At 40.5% G+C, this 22,237-nt stretch overlaps 1 protein-coding gene across 1 annotated transcript; it reads left to right on the top strand.

Moving 5' to 3' along the window:
* The first annotated feature begins 43 nt into the window (after window positions 1–43).
* c11h20orf194 (chromosome 11 C20orf194 homolog) lies at window positions 44–21,946 on the top strand. Its single transcript, XM_027013066.2, has 37 exons — window positions 44–188; window positions 1,426–1,505; window positions 3,406–3,522; window positions 3,965–4,089; window positions 4,648–4,744; window positions 4,831–4,937; window positions 5,053–5,130; window positions 5,215–5,316; window positions 5,452–5,507; window positions 5,606–5,741; window positions 5,866–5,947; window positions 6,415–6,451; window positions 6,541–6,625; window positions 7,003–7,079; window positions 7,247–7,291; window positions 7,406–7,451; window positions 7,616–7,727; window positions 8,380–8,450; window positions 8,687–8,737; window positions 8,857–8,947; window positions 9,035–9,138; window positions 9,332–9,478; window positions 9,602–9,687; window positions 9,815–9,916; window positions 10,018–10,138; window positions 12,151–12,239; window positions 12,362–12,496; window positions 12,636–12,761; window positions 12,888–12,925; window positions 13,004–13,139; window positions 13,257–13,343; window positions 13,449–13,555; window positions 14,311–14,385; window positions 15,307–15,482; window positions 17,814–17,879; window positions 17,980–18,073; window positions 18,193–21,946. The coding sequence occupies exons 1-37, from the start codon at window positions 136–138 to the stop codon at window positions 18,294–18,296; spliced, it is 3,441 nt and encodes a 1,146-aa protein (XP_026868867.2). The 5' UTR covers window positions 44–135; the 3' UTR covers window positions 18,297–21,946.
* The last annotated feature ends 291 nt before the right edge of the window (window positions 21,947–22,237 follow it).

Below are 22,237 nucleotides of genomic sequence, written 5' to 3'. Positions count from 1 at the left end.
TGGTACAGGCGGTTACTATGTTCTCCAGTCTGTTACGCTTCACCAGCTGCGATTGTTGACTATGAGGATGTTCGTGGCTGAAAAATAACGGCTTATCTTCTTTCAAATCCCACTTTTAATGTCACTATAGTAAATATGGCCGGTATAAACAGAACGAATGGAATGTCATTCGTCGATTCAGCAGTCAGGTGATTACAGTTTTATTCCTGTTCATCTGAATATCTGCATACTTTAACGGCGTGTTTTGTTTTAAGTCGGATGACGGTTACCGTAGCGCTATTGCGCTGCTGAATAGCTAACGCTAGCTAACAACGACGTCGTGTTAATTTGTCCGTCAATCATTTATTTGGTGGACGTTCTCTAGTTAAATACCTAGCTAGCTAAATTGGCATTATTATGAAAATCATACTAGGTTAAGTGTCCGAATGCAGCGTGCTCCAGCCTAGCTATGGTTAGTTAATGGCAGTGTCTAAATGTCCAGGTTTGATGCTGCATCTTCGCGATTGAGACACTTTTCTCGACTGGCGTTAACATGGGTTATGTGTTTTTTTTTCCTGGCTAGCTGCCTCAATAATTCATTTAGTATCATTCGAGCCTCGAGTTAATGAGCCAGAGGGTAACTAGCGTTAGCCAGCACAGTGACTCACTAGCTATATTAGGTTAGTTAAGCGAGCTAGCTAATTTTCTGGCTGCTGACAGTGTAAACATTAGTTAGATAGGCCGATAGCTATTTGTTTAATTTTTCTAGAAATGCTTTTGCCTTTAGGTCGGTTTGCTCCATTTTAAGCACACGTTTTATTTTTGAAATATTAATTGTCTTGGTAGCTTAATAATGCTTCTAGCAATAAATACATTGCTAGATGCAATAGCCAGAGAGGCAAGAATGGCTGCAGAACTGCAGCACGGATCAGGGAACTGATTTTATTTGTCACGTTAAATGTATGAGGCAGTTGTGGAGGTTCAGGCCGAGGATGAACACTTCTAGCACTTCGTGGGTTTGGATAGTAATTTATGGGATTTCAGAGTTTGCAGGTTAGTTAGACGCATGCTGAAACAGGTTCACAAGCCCTGCGCCTGGGGGTGGGGGCTGTTTTCAGACCCTTCAGAGAGGCCCATATTTTTTCTTCGCCATGGATATAAGAATTTAGCAGTAATTGTTTAAAAAAAAATTAAGGTCATCTTCAAGTAGAATTGTATATAGGCAGCATATAGCCTCTTTTTTTTGTTATATAATGGTTTGCTGCTCAAGTTTAAAAATAAAAGAATGAGGCTAAGCATTTAGATTCTTATACTTGACATTAGCTCTTTATTTGGTCACTGATTGATAACATTGTTTTGCCAACTGATGTATATGGTGTATTGTGTGCAATATTAAGGAAAATCGTAGTGTACCATGTAGTATACCGTGCTGTGCTGTGCTTACAGCTCCTCACGCCTTCGGCAAGTCCAGGCTCTGCTGAGAGACAGAGGGAGCACTGTTCCAGATGGCATCCTCTGCTCACTGGGTGAGTTCAACCTGTTATCTGATGACAACCATGTTATTCTGCTCATCCCATCAATGAGCATAACTAAGAGCCGTTTAAAATGCCTTTATCTGACTGTGGTTATGGTGGGCTTTTCCCCCAATTTGACTTAGCAGATATATTGTACCTTATCCAAAGTCCTCTGTGGGTGCATACTGTATGCTTCTTCTTATAAATAAATAATATCCTACTGCCCTGGACGTATTGATTTTGTGCTTCTTCTTCTATTCATACTAAGACAACACACACGCACACAAACATTAGCTGTGTTGCTGTACACAACAATAGTCACAGTGCAAACTAGTCTTCAATTGAATTTAAAAAAATAGTGATATTAATGTTGACTGGTACTGTATAGATGTATTACAATGGTACTGTAAAACACAGAGATGTCAGCTAAAATCAGTTACTAGTAAATTATGCCTATAAGTCACATGACCATGTTTCAGTATATTAATACTATAGGTGAGAGACAAAACAAGGTACACTTATTTATACAGGATATTTTATTCATTAATCAAATTCAGTGGGCTTTACAAATAAACTTGCAATTTACCTTGGGATCAATAAATCTCTTTCTGTTTGTCCTGTCTAGCTAAGACAATTTAAACAGAAAAATAAAGTTAATTGAAACATATTGTTCATTTCAAGTTTGGAAAGCAAATTCTGATTGAATGTTTGGGGGGGAAAAAAACCTTTGTTCTCTTATTCTTGCCACTATAGTTAATAAAAGATCATATGCTATTAGAAAAACCTACTGGGCCATCTCAGTATGGTGCTGTTCTCAGATAAATATCAGTTTCTATTTGTTTTTTTCATGTTTAAATCAGGCCTGTTATGGACATATGGCTTCCTGAAAGCAATGTCTTGAACTGAATTAGTTTGAATAAAAACTCAACACTTAATTAGTCCCCAAGTATATAAATTGTTTGCAAAAAATAAATTGACAAAAAGCTGTAAATATATTACCTTTACATTAAAATATCACACTTTAAGGCATTCTTAATCATTAGTGAAAATGGTATGAAATATCGGTTTAGAGTGAAATGTGAGTACAATTTCCTTAGAATTCCTGTAATTCATGATTACAATTTAACAGTGTCAACCCCTGTTATAAAAGCACACTAGGTAACCCTTGGTTAATGATAACAGGGTTGACCATTAGCACGCTAAATCTGCCATAGCTGACTAAGTGGTGAAGCAACTGTCATGTTTATGTATATTAGGAGTTCACAAATATTTAGTTCTTACAGCTGACAGTGTGAGAACTAACTTGACTTCCTTTGCATGCTATTCTTCATAATGAAATTAGATCACTTCCTAAGTCACATAACTCAGGAAAAGCTTTTATGACTTCCTGTAGTTTTCTGTACATAACAGAGTTGACAAGAAATTCAGGACAAGCTTACAGTGATTCTTTCCCCATTATTTATGCATAGAAATCTGATTTTTAAAAATGTAATTTGTAAAATCAAAACTTATATATATATTTTTTAAATATTTTGAGTATTAGCTCACTTCAATATGAAAGTGTTAGTTTTTCTTCAGATAAGCTCAGGCATATGCTATTTCTTTTGGTTTTGTGACTTTGGAAAATGATTATAATACCCAAAAACCAGTAATAACAAATGTTGAGTTTTGAGTATACGGAAATAAATTATATACGTAAACCATATATAAGGTATCCATATATCATATATAAATAAATAAGGTATATATAATATATATCATTTGTAAACATATAAGGTAACCATATATCAGAGGTATAGAAAATGTCCCCACAAGCTGAAATCAAGAAATCAAGCAAATAAAATTTTAATATCAAATTACTTGTACTGAAAGAGTCTGATCTTGTTTTGTTTGTTTGTGTGTGGACTCTTAGGCATTGACAGCCGCTATAACGAAGGCTGCAGTGAGCTGGCCAGCTACCTCTTCTTTGGGTTATATAAACATAACCAGGAACAGATCCTTGAGGATTTCCCTGAAGAGGTGCTGGATGGTATGGCCCAACTCATTAAACCACACTATTGTTAGCCTAACCTGGAGCTTGAGCACACTGTTCCTTTTCTCTGATAATACATGCTGTCTTTCACTCTTGACCTTTTCTTTCCAAAGGTGAATACCTTGCAAAAAACAATGCGAAACAATGCAAAAAAACCAAAACAAAAACATTTAAAGGTGCTAGATTTTGCTTTAAATGTGAACTATATGTTGTTATCTATTTCTCAAATGTTCCAGTTTCTATAATGCACTTGTGGAATTTAAGATGGCGTTTCAGTAAAATCCTTAAGCCTGTGTACTTATAAATATTGGCTCCGAAATGAGTATTGTATGTTATCAGGCAATTCTGCCAATGATCCTGTGGAAGAAGTTCTGCTGAGCTCCTGTTGTGGGTGTAAACCCTGTAATTATCCTGTGGACCTTTGTGTGCTTGTCCCCAGATGTGATCATTGTGATAAAGGCAGAGAATGTGCACCTGTACTGCAACCCAGTCAATTATCGCTTCCTGCTGCCCTACGTTTCTCACTGGAGGAACCTGCACCTGCACTGCATGACTGAGGCAGAGGTGATTATCTGCTACATTGCTCACTACAAGCCTTAAGGAAGGACAGAGACTGTAAATTGGTGCCTGTTTGCCATATACTTCACTATTTTGGGATGTCAGTGAACTTGCAGGGGTGTCTACTTGCTGAGGGCTTATGACTGTTATCTGTACGTTAGGTTACTTATATTTTATATATAGTTATATTCACATTAATAAACACAACACACCAACATTTATATTGCACAGATGATGTACGTTAGGTTACTAAAGGGGTTTCTTTGTGAGTTTTGGAAATATTACATTTTCATGGTCAGCTACAAATACATTATAAAATACTTATCCAGTGGCGCTTTGGTTGCTAAGTTACTGCAATAATAGGATAGCATTGCTACATGTACTGGTTTCCTGTGTACTTGTGTTGTGATTTGAATATTTAGAAGTCACTGAGTAAAAAAAAGTTCCCTTGTGATTACTTTTCTTATGAAATACTGGGCTGACATTTTGACTGAATCTGTGCAGATTGTAAAATGATTGTAAAAGGCAGTCAAGTTGAGGTGTCTGTCTTTCTCCTTTTTGTAGTATGAGGATGAGGAAGCAGCAGAAGAGTTTAAAATCTCTAGCTTCGTGTCGATGGTTGAGGACTGCAGCTGTATTGGAATCCCCTACAGCTCTCGCAGTAAGAACAGCCTGTCGTTCAGGGATTGGAAAGGGATGGTTTTCTCGTGTCTCTGTGGATGGAGTTTTGAATGTTGTTTTCCTCAGGCCATGTGCAGAAGTTTGATGTGTTCATGCTGGAGAAGTGGCCCATTATTCAAGCATTTGCTCTAGAAGGAATTGGAGCTGGAGGATTTTTCACCATGAAATACAAGGTACAGTGTCAGAGGAGACACTTGATGAGGGCTTATGACTGTTATCTGTAGAGAATCCACACCAAACTTTTCATGATGCCTTTTTTTACTGATCAAAAATGTCATCTGTCTGTAGCTGACTGATGTGAGCGAGCTGCTTTGGCAGACGTATTCTAGACTGGACCCGGTGTCTTTGGACTATCTGCTCAATGAGGTAAAGAATGCATCTTTGCCTAATTATCCAATGCACACAAAGGCCAGCGCACGTGAGGGATGAGATGTGGGGCTGTTGTTGCAGGACCTGCCTTTGTTTGAGAGGCAGTGGAGCTGCTTGTTCTCCAGTATGGGCATAGAGAGTGCACTGTCCATGCAGGAGCTATCAGAGGCTCAGACTGCTGAGGTACGCCCCTGCACATGCACACATATCCTTACACACATGGCTGCTGAATGGCCATATATGTAAAAATGGAGATTACAGACGTGTTAAAATGTTATTAACCATGATCTCTCTCTTTTAATTTTCTCTTTAATGAAGCCATTCAGAACGTATTACTCGCATGGCCTGATATCCAGTAATATTACAGATAGCAGGTACGTGCAAGCATACTTGTTTTCTCATTTAACTTGGTTGTCAGTCTGTGTGCAGCATATGAAGAGGGATGTCAAATTTTTGTGCGTGTGTGTCTCAGTAAAAGCCGACAGCCATTTGTGTTGTTTGGGAGTCACTCCTCTAAAGAGGATCTTGACAACTACTGCTTCACCTTCCCCTCTGAAGCCCACCAGGTCCGCAGCACAGGGGCTCGGGGCGGCCCTGCCAAACACATGGTACGAGAAACACCTGGTCTGTACACATAGCGTATGCAAAGGCAACCACCAATCACAGGGCGCAAGAGCTTCCTACGGTGCTGAAACATGCTCATCCTTTCCCTGCTTCCCTATTTGCTTTCAGCTGCTTCAGTGTGTGGCTCCCAAAGGCCCACTGGCTTGTGCAAGGACATATTTCTTTGGCAGCACTCATGTGCCATACTTGGGTAAGTTTGTGTAGTGAGCACAAGTCCATAAAATAAAGCCTCTCTCAGGAGGCTGGTGCTCAGAACGCTTTAGCCCCACCCCATCCTGCCCTATGCTCATTTCCATTACATGCTCACAGCAGGATGCCTGAGCTGACACGCACCACACCGTGGCGTATAGCTCCTCCTTGCTGTTTTGTTAGACGAAAAAGCTATAAATAAGAAGAAACAAAAACCAGCGTGACATGAAGTTAAGCAGCTCCTTTCCCTGTTTCACTCCTGTCCTAGAGAGATACAGTTTAGCTGTTTAGCACTGCGCCAAAGAGTTATCCATGCGCAGAGCCCGTGATGCAGGCACAGTCTGAGAGTTTGTGGAAAAGCAGCTAGAGACTCCTGGTTCTGAGCGACATATTTTATACTAACTGTATGTCTCTCTCTCTCTCTCTCTCTCTCTCACACACACACCCTTGCCCACCTCCCTTGTTCAGAGCATGATAACACACAGCAGACGAAGACTGAACTCCTGTAAGTACTCGAGCAGTGTTGCTGTGTGTGGGTTGGTTGTAGTTTGGACCGACTCTAGGGGAGTTAAAACTGAGTTCGCTCTTTTACAGGCTGCTCTCTCAGATCTACTCAGCTGCAGTTCAGTCTGTGCTGGCAGGAATAAAATGCTTCTCCATCAACTCCAGCACTAGCAAGGTAAGTTTAACTTACATTGACTGAATAGCAGCCTAATAGCCATAGGTGATCTGAAAAAGAAAAGAAAAAAGGGGAAATAAATAAATAAATTTATATATATATATATATATATATATATATATATATATTATTTTATTTTATTTTATTTTTTTATGAGTACACGCTGTCCTTGCAGTGTACAGGGCAGTGATGTGGTTTATTATGGCAGCAAGTAGGCTATACTATATACCTATAATACCTGATTGTCTTTTTAGATGCAAGATGTACTGTAAACCACAAGCTGCTAAAATGAAATCACTGTAATGCGTTTGAGCTTGTGTCCATGCAACATGCTTCAACTGTTCATGAAATGTAAAAATGTATGGCTTATTTCCTAGGCGAGAGATGTAGCAGAGCAAACGTTTCAGCTGACCTTGGACAGATTTGGTTTGCATCAGTACAGGAGTGCTCTCAGGTCTGACTCTCCCTCTGACACTCTCTCACAAACACTTAAACTACCACGTGGTTTTGCGTTTTCAGTTGTTAAGTTTCATTTGATATTTAATACTTCCCATCTAGTCCCTACCCATACAGCCTGTTTTAAGAAGGCTGTGCTGACTGTTGCTTTGTGCTGTAATTCAGGTCCAAAGCAGTATTCAGTATCCAGGCTGTAAATGATGAGGGCAGGTGGGTCTCCCCTCCCTCACGCATAATGCACATTTATGCACAGGTGTACTCCTATTTACCCCAACACAGATACCTTATTACTGTATTGTCTTTTGAAAACTTTTTTCCTCTCAGAATTATACCCCTCACTGATGAGCAAAGTCGCTTTCTGGTGAAAACTGTAAGTTTGCATTGCATTGTTTGTCATACCCCTGGCAGAGCTTGCAAATATTTTTCTGTAACTTCCTGTTTCTCTGACATTGCTTGTTTGTGTCATCAAGGCTGTGTACTCTCATTGTCTTGACATGGTTAAGGTGTAATGGACTGTTCTCGGACTCTCCTCAGGCCTCTATGGTGGTGTATGATATTCCAGATCTTCAGTGGGGGGGAGGGGACCTGGGATCTGTAGTTTTCTCAGAGTCCTTTCTTGAGTCTAGCATCTACGTTCAGGAGAGGGGTGAGATTTCTTTTTGTTAATCACTTTATGACCAAAGCTTTTAGAGCCCAGATGCAATAGGAATAAAATGAAATTTAATTAGTTAGGATAAAACTAAATAAAATATTGTGTCTACAGTCTTAAGCTTCATCTTAAGTGTGTCATTAGTTGTCTCTGGTATTAATACTGCCTACGACGGTTAAGATAATTTATAATTATTTATTGCATGAATTCTGTTGTTGGATTCTTGTAGGACCTAATTACAGAGAGTCAAGCTGAGAAGTCTGTATTATTCCAAATAAAGCCATTGTAATTGATATTTGTAGTAAAACATTTCTGTATCACAGCATTTTTCATGTAGGCAACAACAGATTAATGAACTGATTAATACTGTACATGTTTACTACTGAGTTTTTTGTTAGATTTAAAATTTGTTACTAAAATGTATTGTGACATATCAAAATGTTGTAACATTTGAAATATCAACAAATGCTGTATCGTTGCCTTGCACATCGAATGGTAACTCATCATATGGCAAGGCCTAAGGTCTATACCCAATTGCATAGGGTTTCATCTTGTTGGTCAGTAAAATATAAAGCGTGTCTTGTCCTGCAGGTGGAGCTCTCACCTCATTCAGTATGAAACTGTAAGATATGTGTGTTTGGTCCTGCAGATGGAGTTCTGTCCACAGACAGCTCTTTCACTGTGCTTACTTCTTCAGTCCCACGCCATGTCAGCTGGCTGGTACGTTGTCTCTTATATAGTGTTATGGGTATTGACAAGCAATCTGTTAATACACATTAACAAAATAAAGCCAGCCCTCAATACTGCAATTGAAAGTTGCACATAAAGCTTTACACAATCTTTGTGTATTTGAAGCCTAGTTTTAGGTGTGGTAGTTTCAGCATACACTACTTTGATTTGATGAATTTGGGTTAGCTTGCCTGATTATGCGACTGCGTCTTCTTTGTGGGCTGTAGGTGGATGAGTCTGATGTGAGATTGTCTGGGCGGGCCCTGCATTTACTGAAGGTGACATATCCTGTAGTGCTTAGTGCAGCACAGTGTTTTTGCAGGGTTGGTCCACATGCTTAAGATGTTCATTATCTGTTGTCTGGTTGTTATTTTGTCCAACTCATGTGAGGGCGTAGGAGGAGAATGCCACTTGTTTGGGTGTTCCGCTAACAACGAAAGATTCAGCCCAGGTGTTCTCCAGCAGTCTGCTGTCCACCCCTGAAGAAGGTATTTATCACTGCCTTTCAAGCACATGTACAGCGTTTTTGTAGAGACCTGACATGTTTGTGTTGTCTTTTTGATGTTGTGTTCTAGGGAAGCTGGTGTTTTTCTCTGAGGGTTTACTGTTTGTTCATCCTCGCTATGGCTCCATCACTATCTCCAAGAACCACATCAGCACCATCAAACTCTATGATGGGGTTAGTATTTACTCTCAGTGTAGTACTATCATATGAGCCACTTATTTACTGACCAGCTGTGATGTAACAAATCTTCAGTATTCTAATTTGCATTGCAAGTACCAGAAGTGCACTGCCTACACTGGCACTTACTGTTGCATGAAGAATGTGTTTTGACAGAGCTACATGCTGTGTGAATGTCAATGTTTGGCAGGACTCCCTGTCTGTTGCAGCAGTGCTGTTCATAGAGTACGAGAGCTTTCTGCTGCCACATCTTCCCTTCCCTCTACACAGCACTGATCGCTGCTTAGCTGTCGCTCTCATGCCCAAAAGCAAGGGCTACAAAGGATTCTACTCCCAGGTAGAGAGAGACACACACACACACACACACATAAGCGTGGTGGTCCCACTGTTTAGTCTTTCCGTGAAGAAGCTTTGACTGAGTTTGCATTTTGTATGTAAATGAGTTGTGGCGGGGTCTCAGGTCCTGCAGGTTTGGAGTAAGCCTGAATCTGGGCTCCGGGTGCAGCATGTGAGTGACATCCAGCTGAGCCTGGAGCAAAAGAGCATGTGAGTGAGCCTGCCCTTTTCTGACAGCAGCTCCAGCACCAGGCTGCAGCACCGCACTGCCTTCTCCTCCATCCTTTGATCCTCAGCTTTGAGAGGTTTGTGTACATGACTCTTTTAATCCTGGCAGGCACTCCCGATTGCAGAGGCTCCATGAGATCCATGATTCTACCAGAGCAAATCCCAGAGAACCTCTGACCTCCGCTTATCCAGGCCTGCCAGACATGGACAGGTAGCACAGTTGATCGGAGGCTAAATCCAGGCTGTAGCGCTTCTGTGTTGAGTTGGTTTTACCTCACATGTGAAGATGAGAGTGTGTGTTCTCATATTTAGGTTCCTGAAGCATTTTGCTGTCAGCAGTAGCGTTTATGGGGAGTCTGTCTGCAGCAACCACCTAGCAGCTCTTTTCCCAAACACACCCCCCAAATCTTCTCCTCCTGAACCACAGCAGCAGGTCAGCATGCTTTTGCATTATGGGTATCTATATAACTCTTTATAACACATTTGTTGTGTGTGTGTGAGAGAGAGAGAGAAAGATTCACAGAGAAAGCTTCAAACAATGGTTGCACGATTACAATACAATAATATGCAAAGCAAGGTTATCCTTTTTCTACAGCATTATCAACAATAGTATTAACAATAGTCAAATATTTTTTGCAATAGTTGACAAATTATCAAATTAGCAAATAGAAATGACCCCTGAATTAGTGTCAACCTTTTGCATCCTTTTTTTCATCCTTTTTTAGCACTAAAATTGTCAATATTAGACAAGCCATTAGTATGTCTTTACCCACCAATGGGCCTGTGATTTCTGTCACCCCATAAAATTATCATGAAAATGCCCCATTTTATTTCTATTAACTATGACATTTTAATTGATACAGTGAGTTTCCTTAAATCATCTACTTGCAGCCTTGATGCCTAACTGACTAGCTTCTTAAATAATGTGCTTCATTCAATAGCAGCCGACATAATTCAGTTAGCAAACATTTACATTTACATTTACGGCATTTAGCAGACGCTCTTATCCAGGGCAACTTACAAAAGTGCTTTGTCATTTACTCATAGAATATGTCCAAGTACAGTAGGTTAGAATTAAACATACCAATGAACTAGAATACTGTAGAATACAGGGATGAATGCTGATACTTAGAAGTGCAAAATACATAAGGTCTATCTTACACAATGATAAGTGCTATAAACAATAAGTGCTAGAGTTTGTTAAACCTCATAAACAGTGTCCTAACATAAACACCTCACTCTTATTGGCCATTTTTCTAACTCACTAAAGACTGCAGTGGTGAAGCTTCAATTAATAAAAAATAAAATAATAAAAATCTGAAAGCAACTTTAAGTAATTATAGACCCATTTCATTGGAAAAATCATTGATAAAATAATTTTCAGACAAATAGCTATCTAGACAAATTGTAGTCAGGATTTTAGCCCAGTCATAGTACCGAGACTTCTTTAATTAAGGTAATTAAGGCCATTTTGTTGAGATGCATACTCTGGGAAGGGGTCAGTTTTACTTTTGCTCGATCTCAGTGCAGCTTTTGATACCATAGACCATAACATTCTCAGAGACAGAATTGACAACACTCAGGACTCTCCTGAGTTGGACACTCAGGAAGAGTCCTAAAATGGTTTAGTTCATACCTGTAAGACGAATTACTTTGTCGAAATTGAAAATAATTATTGTGAAAGATTGCCAGTGACTTGTGGCATCCCCCAGGATTTTATTCTTGGGCTGGTCTTATTTAATTTATGCATGCTTCCTCTTGGCCAAGTCACAGAAGATTTTGAGCTATCTTACCACAGCTATGCTCAGACAAGGCTCAGATTGACTTAGCCCTCTCCCCAGGCAACTATTGTCCCTTCCACTCTCTTGTAAGTGCCTTGAGCACATCACTCACTAGAGGGCCAAAACGTTCTGCAGTTGAATAAAGGTAAAACAGAGATTATTATATTCAGCAAAACACCAATGAAAGGTACAGAGTAGCTGACTTTTTGAACCCCAAAACCATAAAATCTAAAGAGCTAGCGTGTAACCTTGGTGTACTAATGACTTTGATATCGGTTTTAGCAGTCACAATAAATCAATTAATAAATCTGCATTTTATCATCTTAAGAACATCAACAAGAGCAGGGATTTCCTGACTGAACCAGACCTAGAGAAATTGATCCATGCTTTTGTCTCTATCAAGGTTGACTACTGATAGGGCCTCATAATGGGACTCCCAAAGACTACCAGATAGCTTCAGTGAATCTTTCAATTTATTTATTTAAATTCATCGTAGTCAATTTTATTTTAAAACATTTATTTGCAATATTTTATTTTTTGTTTTTGGCAAAGACCTTCCTGATGTGATAGATCCCAGAATATACTAAGTATTGACGATGTGTATGAAAAGTGCTATACAAATAACCATGCCTTGCCGTGTGTATGTGTGTGTGTGTGTGTGTAGGTGATCCTTTACATCATTGCAGGCTTACCTGGCAGCTATAAAGAGAGTCTGTGTGATTTCTTGGTGGAGGTGAATCAGGAGTGTGGCAAGTGAGTGAAATGAAATTCACAATCATGCAATAACACATACAGTAGATGCCTTCTATGGGACTCCGCAAGGTTTCCTGATTCACAGGACCCCTTTTTTATACTGAATTTTGTTTGGTTTACAGATGGGAGGTGTACCACCCTGCCCAGGAATCAGAAGATCTGTGTGTAGCACATCTTCAGCAGTTCTTGAGCAGCCTTGTGGCCAGACAGAATAAGCCACATCTAATCCCAACAAGAGTGTTAATACTCACACCGGGGTAAGACGCACCATGACACACACACACACACACACACACACACACACACACACACACACACATATATACACCACATAACCTCTGTAGCTTGATTGTCTTAAGATGTGTGCATGCATGTAAATCAATTTGTTTGATATAGGTACACTGATGTTCTGGATGTAGTCCAAGCTGTTGTGTCTCATCCAGACCCACGGGTTCAGAGCAAAATGTTTGTAGGTGCTGTTACAGCCTGTGTGAACCCCCTAACCTCCTTTCTGGAACACAGGTAAAATCTTCCCAAAATGCACTGGAATAGCTCTTAAAGCACCTTTTACCACTGTCGCTTTATTACAAGACTTCCTAAAGCCTTGTGAGCAAGCTTCTCTCAAATGAGTCTGCTTTGTTTTCCCAGGCTTCTCTTCCCCAAACTCCTGGAGCAGTGCAGTCAGGGTAAGCCCCAAGAGAATACTGCATATATGTGTGCTTCTCTGTGCAGTGTGTTTGGGTTGACCTGTTTGTGGCGTCCAGGTGCAGTGAACAATGTGGTATTTACGGGGCTCACCGCAGAGCAGAAGCACCCTCTGCTTAAACACGTGCAGCAGCTGATCCGCTCAACCAACCCCAGCGCAGCGTTCATCCTAGCTGAGAAAGGCGCCGTGATCAGGTCAGCAAGTGTTGGTGTTACACTTTACTGCCTCCTGGTTCTCAGAGGAGCATCAGCATGTAAGATGTGTGGTAGTGTTTCCTGCTGAGGCGTGTTTGTCTTATGTCTGGATTACAGAGCTGAAGATATGCGTCTGATTCTGAGTGACAGCAGCTTCTCCCAGCATCAGATGATCCGAGCCCGATACCTGCTGTATCCCGGCTGGTGAGCCCCTACCTCCTTCTTCCCGTTCCTGAAGTGGGTATGTGTATGTTGTTTTTGTGAGATTACATGTGCCATACCAATGCTGTTGTGTTGGTTGCGCTGTAGGTGGGAGGGCAGGTTTGTTTCGGGCTGTGGATCAGTTTCCATGTCTCAACACTGTGTGCAATTCAGCCGTCCATTAGAGAGAATCTTATTCCTGCAACGCTGCAAAGGTGAGTAAGTGAGGGCATGATTGAGTGAGCGTGGGTGTGATTGAGTGAGCGTGGGTGTGATTGAGTGAGCGTGGGTGTGAGTGAGTGAGCGAGGGTGTGAGTGAGTGAGTGAGCGAGGGTGTGAGTGAGTGAGTGAGCGAGGGTGTGAGTGAGCGAGGGTGTGAGTGAGCGAGGGTGTGAGTGAGCGAGGGTGTGAGTGAGCGAGGGTGTGAGTGAGCGAGGGTGTGAGTGAGCGAGGGTGTGAGTGAGCGAGGGTGTGAGTGAGCGAGGGTGTGAGTGAGCGAGTGAGCGAGCGAGTGAGCGAGGGTGTGAGTGAGCGAGGGTGTGAGTGAGCGAGGGTGTGAGTGAGCGAGGGTGTGAGTGAGCGAGGGTGTGAGTGAGTGAGTAAATGAGCGAGAATGTGAGTGAGTGAGTAAATGAGTGAGAATGTGAGTGAGTGAGTAAATGAGTGAGAATGTGAGTGAGTGAGCATGGGTGTGAGCATGCACAAGTGTTTGGGCAAGTCTGTGCACAAGTGTGTGTGCTGCAAAGGTGAGTGAGTGTGTATATGTCCGTGAGAGCGGTAGATACAGAAAGATTCTTTCTTCCAGGTTTATAGTAACAAAATGTAATCTGAACTGAAGATGTTAGAAATGTTGTTGGAGTAATGTAAAGATCCACTGAAGATAACAAGCATAGCGATGAAAGATGACATTGCACTGTGCTGTAACATTAACTCTCTCTCTCTCTCTCTCTCTCGCTCTGCCTCGGCATAGCACTGAAGAGTTCTCTCAGAGGCAGCCCCTTCACAGGAAACATCTATCACATCAGGGGCAAAGTGCTCTTCTCTGGTACAGTGCTCGCACTGCATACTTCCCTACTTCTTTACTCCTAAAATGTTTTTTACTTTCCACACTTAACATATAAATAATATATTTAACGCCAACATGTCACACTTTTCTTAACATGTATTACTCAACCCAAGGATATCTCTCAGTATGGCTTTGTCTGTTTTAAATATGTGTGTGTGATGAATATGTGACTTTCCTTTGGAAAGTGGTAGGCAGGGGCCCTCTGGGCTGCCTCTGAACGGTAGGACTTTCCCTCTCAATCCTCCAAGTGGTGTGGCCTGCTCCACTCATCTCTGTTCTCTTCTGTTTTCACTCATTTTTCTCAGTTGTTGTTTGAAGCAGGTTCTTAAACCTATTTTTTATTTGTTCACCTTCTCTGTGGTGTAGTTGCATGGACAGAACAGAATGCAGCAGTTTGAGTGAAATAAGTTTTAGTAGTAGTTTCAGCACCAAAAAAGTACCCTGGTTAGTGCAGTCCTTTTTTTCACAATGCAAGAGCTCATAAGGTGCTGATGCCATCTGTGATGCTCAGTTATCACTGTAAGCCATCGGTGTTCTGTTTTAAGCACTTATGATTTGTGGTATTTAGTACAATGTCTGTCAGACTCCTGTGGTCATTTAATTTGTATTATAATGCATTATTTCCTTTTTAATTCTAGTTTAATTACTGCCTGTTGTAGTTCATACTGTGGCAAGAGAAGTAGTGAGATTGGGATGTGTGATTGCAAGCACGCTGTGTTAGACATAGCTGTGTTCAGCACGTCCCGTCTGATGCGTTAAATGTGGTTTTGTAAAGCATGTCAGTGTTAGACTTAAAAAAAAATTCTGTATGCACATTTTTTGACTGTATTTTGTGTGTGTGTGTGTGTGTGTGTGTGTGTGTGTGTGTGTGTGTGTGTGTGTGTACATGCTTGTGAGCAGACAGTGACAGGTTGATGGATGTGAGCTATGATTCTGTCAGTGGGAGTGTGACTGTATCCCCTAATCAGGGCTTCCCCCCTTGTCCTGCAACTACACACACATGTTACCTGGTCATTTGTGGGGTGGGGCTCACCCAGGAAGCGCTGAAGGACTGGCTCAGGCAATGCGCTAAACAGGTACTTTCACATATATACGTACCTGCAAAAGGCAAGCTACCGAGACTTTAAGTAATTGGACAGTTTCAGTTTGAGTATATATGAGCATATGTAAATTAATGTTAAATAGTTAAAATGGGTTTAAAGTGTTGGTCAGATGATTGGTTCTGGAGTTACAGACACAGGCTGTGTAAAAATAATCCCACACATTTCTTCAGGGCAGTTTTTATTTGAAGAAAGTTTCAGTTATATATAAGTATGAAAACTGTTTACCAATTTCATGTTCTTGGGTTGTTTTTTAAAATTATTAATAGGTATTTTAGTGTACTTGTCCAAAAATGTAACATTAAATCATTATTTACTGCTTGACAGGTAGTAGCCTAGCTCCAGTTACCTGTAATCTAATGGTTGTTCTACGCCTTATTGATAATAGCAACTCGTTATATGATCAAATTTTGTGTGTGTGACATTTTAATCTCATAAACATGTTTGGCGACAAGGTAGAAATGTTTCTGTATTAAGTAAATCTGTAATTATTTAAACTGACATACCAATAAAGTGTAAGTGCAGATGGAAGTTAAATGCTCCCAGCAAATGGGCAAGGTCTAGTCAACATTCAGTTGAGTACAGAGCCATAAAGCAATCCCAGGTAAATTGTAAGATATTTAAGCATTCTGTTATTTGAGAGGTTTGTAAATAACAGTTGGTATATAATTCCTGTTATGTTGCTATATCGGTGATATTTAGAGTATCTAAAAGCAATCTTTATATTTTGTAATCTCGAAATTATGCCCCATGGAAGTCTATGGGTGGTAGTTCTTGTACCATCTGTAGCTATAAAACCAAGCATTTGACAAATGAGCACTATAAAAACCATTTAAATTACCCTAAAATTGTGAGGTTTAGTACTAGTATATTCCTTTAAAACCACAAACACAGTTAGCAATAGCAAACAACCTGATCACAAAAGAATGCTTTCAATAAAGAAGCTATTTGGGAAAACTGGACTGTAGTTACAGATGTCCAGTGATGCCACAATGAGAGAAACTCACCTGTATGATTCCAGTTAAATCATTTGTTAAACCATGATTTATCAAAACCATGATGATAAACCATGATACAAACCGAAGCCATAGTGATGGAGTGAGCATGGTGTGGCTATACCAAAGAACTGCTTCTGCCGTACCTCCATACCTGGTGGTAGGGTGAACATATATGCCAGAGCCAATGGCTCACTTGCCTCAAGACTGCTCAAAGCAGCAGGATGATTTCTGAAGTGTACAAAAGCATCTTGACCAGAGGTTAAACGGCAAGGGTAATCCACAATCATGTTGGAGCACTCTGCAGAATTTTACTTGAGGTCTGAACCATATTTGCTGTTAATGCATCATTACATTTTAAAAACCACTCATGTTACTGTTTTGAGTGCATCCCAGTTGTTGTTCATAGTAGCATAGAGCACTCACCCAAGTATGAACATGACATGCATACAGGAAAACAGTTCATTTTAGCTGTTCTGCCAAGGTGAATTTAGTCCACATAACCTTTTAATAAGTTGTTTAGTAAATGCTCTTTATCTTACTCCTCATATTCCAGTTTCTTTATCAAACAACATGCCAGTGAAGCTAACCTGTTAGTCAATGTCTCAGCCCAGAGTAGCAGCTGTGCCAGGACCCTGAGAAGAGTAAATTCAGTTCTACTGGTCTGACCAACAGCAGCAGTGTGGTTAGACCGTGTTACAAACAGGCCCCTCTGGCTTCTGTGGGGTCACAGTCTGAAATGACTGAGAGAAGTCAAGCCTAGGAAAAACTAAAACCCTGGCCATTAGCTTGCTTCCATGATCTGTGATTAGTGAGGAAATAGCACCTTCACAGATTTACATCGAGTTGAGTTACTTAGAGAAGAGGAAACCAGACTCTTATGTGACCTGTTTGAGTTCAGCTTTTTCAGAGTGCTTTGGAGCTCTTGTTAAGGATGAGCTACTAAAGCTACAACATTGAGGAACACACTCACTGTCAGGAACTGAAAATGGCTGCATTACAGTTCTGCCAGTGTCTCACCAGGGAACATACTCAGCATCTGGTGATGTCTGTGGGTCTCATACTGCAGGCTGTCACTGATTGCAAGTCAAGTTAAGTAGAACTGTCATGTTTAGCACGGTCACAGATTTAAGATTGTTAGTTTGTCCAGTTGCTTCATAGTTTTTGTGTGTTTCAAATTCAAAAAAGCAAAGCAAAAACAGAAGAAAAACTGGCTTAAAGAGTGTATGTTCAAATACTCTTTCAAAAACCCTTTTCAATAAAATACATACCTGCATCTGGATTCACACATTGACACTTATATTTTCTACAGAAAGCGACAAAGAAAGTTAGGAAGACCAAGAAGACTCTTTCACCACAAGAAATAAAAAATATCCATGTAAGTATTACATATATATGTTCTGTATATACACACACATACAAAGAATCACACAGCTGATATGGTCAAAGGACAGAAGTATACACCAGTCTGTTTACAGGTATCACGTTATCTGGAACCACTCCCTGCTGGTTACTTCTATAATGGCCATCAGTATGTGAGTTTCTTTGGAGAAAAGCAGTATTTCCACCCTCGTATCCTTCAGTGCAAGTACTTCTCCCTGTAGAAATGGTCTCTGTTTTCCATCTGTCTGCTGTGTCATCAGACCTGGGAAGCTGGCGTGCTCACTGTTTCCTTACATATGTGTGTCCAGTGATGGACCAGTTCATAGAGGAGTATCTTCAGGAAGCCAATGAAGAGATTGAGTGTTTTAACAGAGAAGTGGAACTGCACATCAATGCTGATCTCTTTGACTAGAGCATTCCTTCTGACCAGGTCGCAGGGTGTGGGGTGCGGGTGGGGGGTCATTTCTAGACCACTAACATTTGCCCTTCAATCAGTTGTTCACTTTATTATTCAAATGATGTCAAACAGTAAGACAAATACCCTAAGACACTAAGTGAGAGAAGGGATAGCCACTTCATCCTCAAGTCGACGAAAACCACTGCAGTCTCAGTCATGACAGATGAGAGATCTTCACCCAGGTCACTACCACTCTCCTGAGAGACACTGGCTTTGTAGCTTTGTAAAAGTCATATATGTGTTCCTATGTTTAAAGAGGTGTTAATAAAGGCTATAAGCTGCATTGATTTAACCTTGGCCTAGTTTCCCAAAGGCAGCATGCAGTGAACATTGTCTTAAACAGCATGTGATTCCTTTTGGAAATCATGCCACGATCCATAACCATATGGAATTCTTCACATTTATCATTGCCTAATACCTCTGCATGTTCCTGACTTTTGCAGGGACAAAAATCACAACCTGAAAGACAGAATTTAATCTTGTTATAGATCTCAAGGTAAATTATAATAAATAGAGAGCTAATATACATGGAAGGAGCTTCTGTAGCACTTTGTATTGCCTTTACACCTTCTAATGAGATGAAAGTGGTTTGTCTTTCGGTTACAATTCCAATATTGCATTCACAAATAGTGCTAGGATCACAGCTAAATGCTAATAGAGTTATAATACAGTCAGCAGGGCCAAACCTGATCTAACAGGGGGAGGCTCTGAAGCCCACATCCAGGGAAGTGCAGATGGGAAAACAGATGTGATGGTTCATCAGTCTGCACTCCAGCTGTGAGGCTAAGGTGATCATCTCTCATCTACTACAGCACTGATGTGTCCAGTGGCTTCCAGCCACTCTGAAGTGGTCATTAAAGCAAGCATTGCAAACATAAGCACAGAAATCATTCCACATAGGGTGGGAAATGGAGGGCTTAGGATTTCAGGCAATGGTCACAAATCTGGGTTTTCAGATGGGTGTTACTGCTCACATTAAATTTGTGGTTGTAGGGGTTATGTGTAGCAGTAGTGTCTGGTTGTCCATCAGCTTGCAGAAACTTGTGTTAAATACCTTCTCAACAAAGTCAGAGGCTGATCTGTGTTAGCTGAGTCTTTGGTGAGGGTCATGTAATAACATTGTCTAGCGGAAGTGGGGTTATTGTGTGATCCTCAGAGCCTGTAGGAGGGCAGTTATTTTGTCATGCTGTTTGCAGGCAGATTTACCTCTTTACTTGGAATCTGTTCTCTATGCATGTGTCTCTAACTAAGTACTCACAGCAGGGGGGCAGCCGTGTCACTGTCTTACAGTTTCCGTTCTGACCTTGCAACTGTAAGATGAACATTAAGAAACTAAAAGTGCGATGCTAATGAAGTGTTTCTGACATGAAAAGGGGGAAAGATGTGCTTCCAAAGAAACTGAGACACAGCTGCCCTTCTCTGTATTGCAAGTATAAAGAGTGCAGTAGTAGAATGCTATATACGTATTAGCACACTGTATGAGACAGCATCTCTCACCAAGCCATATGCAGTATAAGAGTGTGTCACAGTTGCTGTGGTCATTGATATGCTAGAGAGCAGTGTTACTCTCACTGTCGACACTTGTCACTGTTGCTATGGAGATGCACAATATGGTAAACTGGCAGCCATCGTCATGGAGACCCATCACTTTGTATCTTGTTAGTAAGCAAATGCAGTTTGTCCCAAGATAGCACAGGACCTGTTATGGTGAACTCTGAAAGGACAATGTACTGTGAGTATGTGTGTCCACTCTAAACTAAAAAGCAAAGCCAGCCAAGCTTACATCATTGACTGACAGTTCCCTAATGCTGAGCAGTTGTTCCCAGTGGAGTTACGCAATCTCTGCCGTACCATGAACACACATTATCAGAGTGGTATCATTACCAGAGCCAGGCTCAACAGAGCAGCTGTCCTTAAAGGGTGTAGGGCTAGCTAACACTTATATAATCTGTAGTTCAAAGTAGCGGTAATTTTTAGCACATACAGTCTGCATGTGTTAAGATGTCTTTCTAAGGTCTATTTATACGAACAGAAATGCCTTTCACCAAGCTGGTACTACAAAGAAAAAAACTATTTTACATATCTGAAGAAAACCGAATTACCTTGAGAAGAAAATTGTATTTTTGTAAGGTGAAGAATTTTAAGATGAAAGAAACAAATTAAAAAAAAAATCAGATTAAATAAGGGGTCAAGTCGCACTCCTGTATGAAGAGCAAAAATTGTGTAGTAGGCTTCAGGGGCCAGTGCCACTGTAGTACCTTGGCCGAGAGGAACAGGTGCATTGCCGGGCAGAACCGAGCGCCAGTGTTGGTGAAAGGATAAGCAGAGTGTTTGTCTTATATGTGAAGGGCTGGGGTGCATGCTGGTTGGCAGGAGGGCACTGGAGGGCAGCTGATCAAAACTAGACAAAATTGTTTTTCTGTTAAAGACCCATATTCAAGTTTTTACCTAACAGTTGTGTGGATACATACAGATTTGGCAGAGGGTACTTCCTTATTATCTTTTTTGAAGGGAGGACCCCATTGAGGCCCTCCAGACTTTCCCCCCCCACTGCCTGCTGGATGCTCCCCTGGCCATTGTCCCTGTGCAGCTGAGGTTAGAGGACTAAAACAGAGTTTGGTGTCCAAGTGTCCAAGGGAAAGATTTTTCCTATTATATGGAAAATAATCTTAGATTTGAGGTTGCATGTTTGGATAAAAGGGGATATCATTTTATTTTTAAGCTAAAGATTGGCATTAGTGTTCCAAAATTGCCATTCTTATAAATGAAGCACTTTTTACTTTTTTTAAATTTAATTTTATTTTTTACTTTTTTTGAGGGTGGGGGGTTGAAATTGACCTCACCTTGGCCTCTAGTGGAACATTAATAATATGCAGCAAAATGTGAAATTTGCTGTAGATACTGAAGACTTGTTCGTAACCAAACTGTTTAATCCCCATCTGTTTAGGGGCTCCTTAAAGTCTATTGCTCATTGCTGAAGTCTGAAAAGTCTAGCAGAGACTGCAGAAGAGCAGATTTTACTGTACCAGCATGGAGCTGTTTTGGGTTAAAACATCCATTACAGATGACATAAATCTTGATCTGATCAGTTTACTGCAGGTGTTCAGAGGGGCCCCATTAGGAAAACAGAATCTAAAGGGCTAAAATATTTTAATTGCTGCTGAAGATGTTTGGTAGGGAACAAGACTGATGTAATTAATTTTAAGTGCAAAAATAGAAATGGCCACTTTGCTATTGTTTGCACAGAGCCGAACACCTATGCCATCCTGACTTTGGACATGGTGGGACATCACAGATACTAGGGAAAGTAGGGTAATATAAGTAATGAATTTCCAAGAAGACTTTACCTCATTATCAGAATACCCAAAGTTTGGAGTTCATAGTATTTTTTAAAACTTAAAATGATTCCAGACAGTTCTACTTCAAAAGTGCCAAAAATTGTTTTGTAAGGGGTCCACTAAAGTATATGAAAATTGATATAATTGAGTTGTATTTGCATAAAACTACTGTAACTCTTGTTTTCTCCTGTGACTGATGCTTTTTTCTAATCTATATGTTGTATTTATGAGACTGAATAATCCATTAAACTATTTATAAGTGTTTAAGATGGTGTCGTTTGATTTTCTGTTGTTGGTAGATGTTTCTCACTATTCTTTGCAAAGTCTCGGAATTGAGTGATGAGTCACGTTTGTTGGTGTGAGTGGGTGTTTGTGTTTATATGCTCAGCAGTTACAGTTGTCACCTGGTGATACCGTCTTTAAAAATGCCAAACCCTGCATCAACAGAAGCCTCAAGAGCCTGCCATTACTGAACCTATTTATTACTCGCTCTCTGTCTCTCTGTGTGTGTGTGTGTGTGTGTGTGTGTGTGTGTGTGTGTGTGTGTGTGTGTGTGTG

This window comes from Electrophorus electricus, chromosome 11 (genome assembly GCF_013358815.1).
Source record: "Electrophorus electricus isolate fEleEle1 chromosome 11, fEleEle1.pri, whole genome shotgun sequence".
In the NCBI taxonomy this organism is placed as follows: Eukaryota; Metazoa; Chordata; class Actinopteri; order Gymnotiformes; family Gymnotidae; genus Electrophorus; species Electrophorus electricus.
Note: the sequence above shows the minus strand (reverse complement) of the source record. Positions and strands in the feature narration are given on the sequence as shown.

Coding starts and splice junctions, on each gene's coding strand:
- c11h20orf194 (XM_027013066.2), top strand. CDS start 136: ATGGCCGGTATAAACAGAACGAATGGAATGTCATTCGTCGATTCAGCA. Junction 4,745..4,830: donor AATCCCCTACAGCTCTCGCA/GTAAGAACAGCC, acceptor TGTTTTCCTCAG/GCCATGTGCAGAAGTTTGAT. Junction 14,386..15,306: donor GGGCAAAGTGCTCTTCTCTG/GTACAGTGCTCG, acceptor GCTTGTGAGCAG/ACAGTGACAGGTTGATGGAT.